The sequence below is a fragment of the Zingiber officinale genome, chromosome 2B (genome assembly GCF_018446385.1).
Source record: "Zingiber officinale cultivar Zhangliang chromosome 2B, Zo_v1.1, whole genome shotgun sequence".
NCBI lineage: Eukaryota > Viridiplantae > Streptophyta > Magnoliopsida > Zingiberales > Zingiberaceae > Zingiber > Zingiber officinale.
In genome coordinates, this window is record NC_055989.1 from 8,879,517 (window position 1) to 8,889,276 (window position 9,760).

General features: G+C 40.2%; 1 protein-coding gene across 1 annotated transcript; it reads left to right on the top strand.

Annotated features, from left to right (window-relative positions):
- Positions 1–1,368: 1,368 nt before the first annotated feature.
- On the top strand, positions 1,369–6,508 carry LOC122045227 (U-box domain-containing protein 3-like). The gene is made up of 5 exons (XM_042605356.1): positions 1,369–1,654; positions 3,521–3,805; positions 3,973–4,080; positions 4,166–5,989; positions 6,184–6,508. Exons 2-5 carry the CDS (start codon positions 3,533–3,535, stop codon positions 6,247–6,249), a joined length of 2,271 nt encoding a protein of 756 aa, XP_042461290.1. The 5' UTR covers positions 1,369–1,654; positions 3,521–3,532; the 3' UTR covers positions 6,250–6,508.
- The last annotated feature ends 3,252 nt before the right edge of the window (positions 6,509–9,760 follow it).

Genomic DNA, 9,760 nt, shown 5'->3' on the forward strand with positions numbered 1-9,760 from the left:
TTGCCTGTCTTTTCATTTGTCATGATTTGATCCGTCCTGATGTTGCCCTTGAACTCGCCTGGATCGACAATATGAACTGAGCCGGGCTTATAATAAATTTGTTTACAACTATAATGATTAACTTTAATTAATATATATTTATCAGGAGGATACTGAAATTAGATCGGCATAATATTAAAATTGTATAATTATTCTGGTCAACTGAGCCAGACTTAATAAATTTGTTTATAACTATAATAATTAACTAGGTTAGATAACGTTAAATCTGAGATGATCGATTTGATCCCATAAAAATTTCTACCCGATCATTTGGATAAATCGGAGAAGTATATATGAAGGCCCATACCGATAGCCAGCATTCTCATGTCTGCTATTCATCAAGGAGAAAAATTCTCAATAATATATCCTCAAATTTTAGATCCCTGATGTATTATTGGACGCCTAACTATGAGACTCTTCTCGAGACAATCTGTTTATAATTTTAATGATTAATCATGTCAGGTAACATCCGCTATCTGTTAAAGAAAAAAATTCTCAATAATATGCTCTCAAATTTTAGATCCTATTCTATTATTGGAGACCTAATTATGACACCCTTCTCGAGGCAACCTATTTACCACTCTAATGATTAACCAGGTCAGGTAACATTGAATCAGGGATTACCAGCCCAACCCCATGGAAGTTTTCCATCGACCGTCGGAGTAAATCAAGAGTGCTCACAGCAGACGACCTAGAAGTCCAGCATCCCTTGGTTGTGCTTCCCATTTATAATAAAAATCTCTACAAATACACCATACCTGGGAATCGAATCATAAATATCTAAGTAATATCTGGGTGATAACTAGATACCCTTCCACTCTACCATAGCCTCGGGGCTAACCTATTTACATGTGGCAAAAGACGATTCACTCTCCGTAACGCTCTCGCCAATCTAACTCTAGGCCAATACGGAGAAGATAAATCGCAGATGACTATTAGTCATTAATGCAGGTGACAAGTATAGGATAAAGCATGCTCAGACACGTCGAGTTTCGACCCCAAGATCTTTTATGATAATAACATATGTCTCAAACACCACACTGCTCCGAGAGACGGGGCTAACCCGTTTACAGCTCTAATGTGGCAATTTCTAGTGCCCCGTCAACCCATCTTTAGATCAACATGGAAAAGATAAATCATAAATGACTACTAACCATTATTAAAGATGACAGGGTATGATGGGAGGTATACTCGGACACACGTTAAATTTGACAATATCCCATGCCTTAATCCGTTTACAGCTCTAAGCTATAGTAGAAGGTGACAATATTTGGAAAAGCATTGGAAAAATTTCTCATCATTACAGTATATATGAGACAGCGGGTGAAGGGAGGGCCCTTTGCCAACTTGATGCTCATTAGCTTCCTTCCATCTCCGCCGTGCCCATCTTGTGCGTGTCTGCTTCTGTCACATGCCGTGTCACACAAACTGATCGAGAAAGCGCCGCATAGCGAGGTCGGGAGCGTTAGATTCACGACGAGGGGTTTATGGCGATGGAAGCAGCAAGGATGGAGCCGTTGTAGAGGATTCTCACGCCGCCTTACTAGCCGTCTCGTTTGGGAGCTCCGGATTTGAGCTCTACTTCGTTGGTGCCCCCTTCTCCTCGGCGAGCCAGGTATTCTTGCTCCGCGATCTGCACCCTTCTTGTCTTTGTCGTAATGTAGGGAGCCACCTTCGTGGATTGTGGCTGTTTTTTTGTGCTTGTGAAAGTTCCTTTCTTTATTTGAGTTCTAGGTGAAAGTTTTCCGAGATCCGCCTGGATAGGACTTTTTTTCTGGCCGTTTTTTGAATTTGCTTGTCAAAGTTGTCATTTCCTTTGGATTCGAGCTGGTTTCATCGTTGTTGGGACCTGCGGTTTTCGTTTTGTTATTTCTTGATGTGGTCGGGTAATTGGATGATTTCGGAGAAGTATAGAGTTGTACTATGCTGCTGGTATTGTTGTTTAAGTGTTGAGATCATCTCAGTCGTCTGCCCTTAGTGAAACTATTTCAATAACCAAAAAAAGGGAGAAGAGAAACATAATAAACAATTAGGCATGCGATTCTGCCTGGTACACTAGTTCTGACTTATCTTAGAGGTCTTCCTAAAACTTGTTCATGCTTAAACTTTGTCTGGCGAGACATTAGTTCATCAGCAGGGATCTTTTATCTACAAAATATGTTTGTAGGTTAATGTTGCATGTTTTCTTAGTACAACTAGAATATTTTCACACTCAGGGGTCAAATAAGTTAATCATTTGAAAATGCACGTTGATCCATTGTGGTGTACACTGATCTATCTGAATAGAAGTTTGTGATAGAGGTGTTTATACACCACGGGTCAGGCAGGCTAGATTCATACTAGTGAAATCAAGAATATTAAAATGGTCCATCAAGTCACCAACCCTTGGAGGGTTAGGAAGATTAGGTTGAAGGTTTATCTTCATTAACACTTCTTGACTGAGGATTTGGGTGATCTCAAGTATTACCTTGCCATAAAGGTGACTCTCTCAAAATAAGGTATCTGTGTCTCTCACTGCAAGTATATATTAGATATGCTCGAGGAGGCTGACATGCTAGAAACTAAACTAGTGGATACTCCTGTGAAACTTTGAATCTGATAGTTGTAGAGGAATATATTTGTTTCAAGAGTTAACACTTACGTCTAAGCAATTTCCTTATATGACTTGGCAAATTGGTTAAAAATATGGAGGAAGAGATTCAATTACGATACAATAATGACATTTATTAGTTGTTGGAGCATTGAAGAACAAAAACAGTATCTATGATATGGATTTCAAAAAAAGGAAGGTATATAATAAGGTACAATTTTTTTGCAAAGGCATATTTCCATGCTTTATGGGTTGATAAGGATGAGTGGAGGCTACCACCACCAAAGAAGCAATGGCCTACTCCTGATGGATTAATTTTTCAATATCCAAGCTAACCTTAAGAAATGGCTCTAATAATATGTTAATTTTAGGGAAAGAGATATTGGATTGATATTATCTTTTTGAAACTTGAATATTATATTTAGGACTCGATCATAATTTTAACCTAAAATTCAATCTGGGACTAAACCCATTATGCATGACTCATTATACCTAGTTATGCAAATGGTACCAAATTTTTATTAGATACTATTCCATACAATTTTGATCCCTCACAGAGTTTACTATGGAGAGCAGTCACATTTAGCCAAGTAAAGAATGTATTTACATTTCTTGCCTATTCCCCAATTTTGTTGGAGCATTTCAGAACATGCATATTTTTTCTGTTTCTATTTGTTTATATATTCGATATGATAGATGAAGAATGGTTAAAACCGTAAATGTGAAATGCTAATGTCAAACACATGGATCTTTATTTGGAGACTTGGATGATAAACCTTTTATCCTATTGGCTTATTTTGAATTCTCATGCATTTGAGTTTGAATATGTGCTACTTTGCCATTCATTTTATCCTATTGGTTTATCTTGCACTAATTAAGTTGTGTTTCCAGAATTGAAGGAGTATGGATGGTGAGATTATTGGGGGACTTATAAACAGCATTTCTAGATTTATTCATCTGGTAGCTTGCCAGACAACAAACAATGCTTCTCTAAAAGACTTCAGAAAAATAGTTGTCATATTGAAGCTCTTGAAGCCTCTTCTAGATGAAGCACTTGATTCAGAGTTGGATTTGGATGTGTGCCTTATGAAAGAATTTGAAGAGTTTGATGTCGCTGTAAATGAAGCTAGAGAACTAATTGAGAAGGGACCTCAGAAAATGAGTAAGATATACAGAGTGAGTTCTAATCCAGTTCCTACTTTCTTCCCTTTATTTTAATAGTTTCGTCCTGTCATTGCTAATTACTTATATTTTTATTATTCCAATGATAACACATCTGGATTGTTGTCTTATATTATCCATCAGCCATTTTCCTTGTGGTTTGACATAGTGCCGACATGCAGGTTTTGCAAAGTGAGTCTCTGTTGTTGAAGATCCAAAAGTCAGCATTAGATATATGCCATTTCTTGAGTGCCTTGCTGCAGTCATCTTCCAGCTCAGCTAGCATCCAGGTATTTGGCGTGTGTGACTATCTTTTCTTTATGATTACACATGACAACCTAAGGATAATGCCCATGTCTCATGGTGTTGTCGCAGGAGCTTCAATACACATATCAAGAGCCAGTATCAGAACTCATTGATCATGCTCTCAAAGATCTGAAGGAAAACACTATACCTAGCCTTGATGATGTCATAAAGATCATGGACATTCTTAATTTAGCATCGAATCAAGAACTTCTGGTTGAAAGTATAGCTCTTGAAAAAGAAAGGGCAAAGGCGGAACTTAAATCAAAAACTGAAATTGCGGATCATATAAATTGGATTTCTGTGCTAATTACTCATATTCGCTACTGTGTGGAGAAACTTGAACAGTTTGGGTTTGTCAATGGGCTTCCTGTACCGGCACATTTCCGCTGCCCTCTATCTCTACAACTCATGGTCGATCCTGTAATTTTGGCCTCGGGGCAAACATATGAGAGATCTTTTATTCAGAAATGGCTGGACAATGGCCTCAAAGTTTGTCCCAAGACACATCAAACTCTTGCTCACACAAATCTCATTCCCAATTACACAGTCAAGGCACTGATTGCAAACTGGTGCGAGGAAAACAACATAAAGCTGGGTAATTCTACTCAGTCTGACCATGTAACATGTTCCTGTTTGTCAAATGCAGAAGATTTCCAAAATGGGATCGGTATTATTCATTCACTAGATAGACATTCAGCCTCCAGATCTTCTCTTCAGTGTCACGGTCAGACCACCCAACAGAAAAATAAGGCGTCATCTGGTCATGAGCAAAAAGATTCTTATCCTAACAGTCACCATGTTTTGCCAGATAAGGCTGGTATACAAGGCGATACTTTTGTTGAAAAAAATAGTTATCATAGCCACACTGAATCTGTTTCAAGTGTCATTTCTAGCGTTGAAATCATGAGTAAGTTCGAGGAGAAAACTAGTTTATTAGAAGATGTTAAATATCCATCACATGTATCCTTGAATAAGGATTCAAATTCTTCCCCATGGCTTTGCTCAAAGCAGCTTTTCTATAAAAATGATCGTGAGAATGATGCCAAATGTCAACTGTTGCTTCAAAACTCAAAGTTGGACGGCCTCACCACCTCTTCACATGTTCAAGCTCTTATTGGTGGTCTAAAGAGTGAAGATTCTGATTTGCAAATTGTGGCAGCATCAGAGATTAGACTTCTTACAAAGAACAATATGGAAAATCGTCTTCTAATCGGCGAGTGTGGGGCCATCCCTCCTTTAATCTCCTTGTTGTACTCGAAAGTAAAGGTTCAGGAAAATGCTGTCACTGCTCTATTGAACTTGTCAATTAATGATAAAAACAAAGTTTATATAGAAGAAGCAGGAGCAATTGAGCCACTTATACATGTTCTAGAGTGTGGCACTGCAGAGGCCAAGGAGAATGCAGCGGCAACATTGTTTAGCCTCTCTGTCTTGGAAGAATATAGAGCGAAAATTGGACGTTCAGGTGCAGTTAAGGCATTAGTTTATCTCTTAGATTCTGGCAGCCTTAGGGGAAAGAAAGATGCTACCACTGCTTTGTTTAACCTTTCAATCTTCCATGAGAACAAGGCCAGGGTAGTACAAGCTGGCGCGGTGAAACACCTTGTCAAGATGATGGACCCAAGCTCCGGAATGGTAGATAAATCTGTGGCTTTATTGGCAAATTTGTCAACAATTCCTGAAGGGTGCTTAGCTATTTCCCAAGGTGGCGGCATACCGCTGCTCGTTGAGATTGTCGAGACAGGCTCTCAGAGGGGAAAGGAAAATGCAGCTTCCACTTTACTCCAACTTTGTTTAAATAGCCAGAAACTTTGCAGTCTAGTATTGCAGGAAGGAGCAGTGCCACCTCTTATCGCGCTTTCTCAATTCGGGACTCCCAGAGCTAAGGAAAAGGTATAAATCTGAGCTCTTCGTTTCTTTGTACTCTTTATCTGGACCACTTATGAGGACACAATCTAACTAACAATTTAACCACAAAGAATCATGCCTTAGAAATTCAGCAACTCTTTCGTATGGTTGTACTTCGTTCAACCACTTGAATTGGTCTATTTGAAACACGAGCTGATTCGCCCATGTGTGCTTTTCAGGCTCAACAGATCCTGAGCCACTTCCGCAGTCAACGCGAGGGGGCTGTACGAAAGAAAAAGTCATGATAACCTACGCCGATCGTGTGATTTTCACGGTTCCTAATAAATAAGAATTAGTTTGGCACCTCCTGTATGCTTTGTATTGTTCTTGAGATAATGTGTTGGTTTGTAAAGCTCGCGTGCCTCGTGTATCCATGTTTTAAAGATGACGACGCTAAATTTAAGACGGAATAGGCCCAAATGGTGTAAAAGACGTGGAGGTAAAGGTGTTTGGATTGTAAATAAAGTTGTTATACATGTAATGCAGAACTTGGATTGTGATTTCTGTTTTGGTATTTCTTGTAATATTTGGTATTGTTGTAAGACCAGCTTTGCCATTGTTGCTCTTGCAGTTTAAACACATATCTGATCTCTTGTCTTCATGAAGAGCCAGCCATGCACTCATTCTCCTCCCTGACCAGAAGAAAGAAAAAAAAAAAAATTGCAGGTGTGGCAATTAGCCATCTGCATGTTTTAGGGACCTCAAAACATGTTACATTAGCCCCTCAAACTTAGCATGGGAGTGGGCTAGTAAATTAAAGAAGGTGCAGAGTGAGCATTGTTGTATGGTGTAGGAGGTCTTTTAGTTTGTCAGAAAGGGGAAGAATGATGAGCTAGGCGAGAAGAAGCAGGCAGAGCAATGAGTGGAAGGGATGGGAGAGAGCATGCTTGGTCTGGTGAGATGGAGTTGGTGGTCTGGGGGGATGGGAGAGTGGGCGTTGAATAATTTTGCAATTTGTTTCCTCCGCAGGTAGAAAAGTGTGCCCAGGAGGTGCTTTAGTATGTGCCTTGAGCTGTTCACCACCACCACCCTGCAATTCCAACGTCTTTTGTTAAAAGTAATAGCAATAATATTAATTCCATTCTTCTTCTTGGTTTTTTAAGTATGGTTCTTATTTATTTATTTTTTCGCAAAAAACATTAAAACGAGCATCCCAAATTATATAAATTATCATTTATTTTCCAAAATAAATAAATAAAAAGACGCTCCATTAAACGCTTTATCTACGAAATACCTCTTATTCAAGATTGTTGTAGTCAGGGGGTGGAGATCTGATATTGGTTCAGTGTAGGTATTGTACTGAATCACTAAAAAAAAATTCTATAGTTTAAAGTCTCAAATAGAGTTTTATTAGTTACACGAGCTACTTGATAATGAGAGAAATAATCATACAAAAATCTCATAAGGATAAAACAATCACATACTACAATCAAAGGATTGAGGATCACTTTAATCACGAAAATATTATCGAATATTTACTCATATTAATTAGATTACAATCAAGGGATTGAGAATCATTCTCTTTTATGTAAACTACTGTGTATAAATATTGTCTAGATTATTTGTAATTGTGTATCGAATCAAGAAACCATTTTCACCTTGTCTTCTTCGTCTTATACTCTTCTTCCTCTTCTCTGATCTTGGTATCAGAACAAGTTAGGGAAAACTCTCAAATTTCAATTCATATGGCGACACAACAAACCCTCCTCTTTGGCCTAACAGTATCAACAAAGCTAGACCAGAACAACTACGTGCTGTGGAAATCATAGATACTTCCTATCTTATAGGGGTATCATTTGTACCAATTTGTTAATGATATAGAAATAACACCATCTGAACTTATTGAGGAGAAAGACGATAAAGGAGAGATTGCCTACTCCATCAATCCAGATTTCACCGCCTGGGAGACACAAGATCAGCGACTCCTCTCATGGCTGATGACGATGCTTTCTAAAACCATACTGGGCCAAGTTATTGGCTCATCGTGCACGACGTCGCGACGCCTCTGGACAACACTGGAGAAGCAATTTGACTTTCAATCGAAGGCGAGAATTATGCATCTGCGCTCCCAGTTCCAGACAGTACAGAAAGAGGCACTCACAGTAGCAGAATACCTGCAAAATATAAACAAAATGATAGATACCTTAGATGCCGCTGGACAACGTTTCTCCGACGACGACCTCATCTTCCATGTGCTTGGCGGCTTGGGACCAGAGTACGATTCTCTGGTCGTCGCACTTACCACGCGACCCGACACAGTGTCGTTCGATGACATGGTGGGAATGCTCCTCTCCCACAAGTATCGGTTAGGGTCACTCACCTACACTCCGTCGATGGCCAACTCTCAATCGACAGCAACCGCAGCAACATGCGTCAGGGAGGCGACGATCGATCTTCCCAACGACAATGGCAAGCAAGCGCCAGAAATCCTCCATCTCTCTCCCATGGGTCATTTCACCCTTCAACGAATGGAGGACCTGAACAAATTGGGCACCCACCTATGATACTTCTCTAAATGGGCTGCACCCTGATTAGACTTCTACTCACAACTCTGTCCAATCCCACGATCGTGGTCACTGAGGCTCTCGAAATAATGGTAATCGTCGTCTTCGATGCACTAATTGCTCTCGTTTCGATCATATTGCCGAAAATTGTCGTTCTATTCCATATTGTCAAATATACAATGGCAAGGGTCATGCTACAATAAATTGCTTCCGTCGGTTTGATCAAAATTTCCAGTACACCACTACACCCACCGCTCTAATGGTTGCACCATCTACTATTTCAGATTCGTCCAGGTATCATGACTCTAGTGCTACTGATCATATCACAGCAGACCTGAGAAATCTCCAAGTTCATGCTCCATATCAAAGTACTGAAACTATTGTTGTTGGTGATGATAAGACACTTCATATTGCTAGCATTGGTAACTCTACTATTCCTAGCCTGGACAGACCACAAAACTGGCTAATATATTACATGTGCCTGCAATTACAAAAAATTTATTGAGTGTCGCTCGATTCACTGCTGATAATAATATTTTCCTTGAATTTCATCCAACATATTGTGTTGTAAAGGACTAGTATACGAAGATGGTGTAGGACCGTTGGGCCGGCTAGAATGGGGGGTTGAATAGCCTGAAAAATCAAAACGAACAACCCTTCTCGAACTCTTATGCTAACACTTGCATAAAGTAAATTAGCAGTAAATAAAAAGCAGAAAGAAGAGGCTCACAACTTGACTTGGTTACAACCAAGCAGGTTGTTAATCCAAGGAATGAACGTGCACTAAAATATCTCCTTCAAGCGGAGAAGCCTCTTACAGCAGTGAAAGCACAAAAGACAGAAGCTAAACTAGGAAAGAAGCGCACAAGTGTTTGGAATGTAAATTTCTGAGTTAATTGAAAGCTTCTGGACCAAGGCTATATTTATAGCCTTGGTCGGGGCGCCTGGAAGGGTTCCGGGCGCCCTGGGGGGGATAAATTTTATCCCCCAACGTTCAAATCGAGTCAAAGCTCGATCCGGTCAAAATTCAGGTTCCGGGCGCCCGGAAAGGTTCCGGGCGCCCCGGGCTGCTCCGGGCGCCCCGGACAGTTTCGGGCGCCCCGGATGCTGAGTCAACTCTGGTTGACTTTTGTCCGGGTCCTCTGCTCCGGATCTGCTTGATTGGGTGATCTCTGCCATCCAGAAAAGGGCTCACCCGAACCCAACTTCCGGTCTTCTTGAGCTGGCTTCCCTCCGGCTTCTCGTCCCTCGG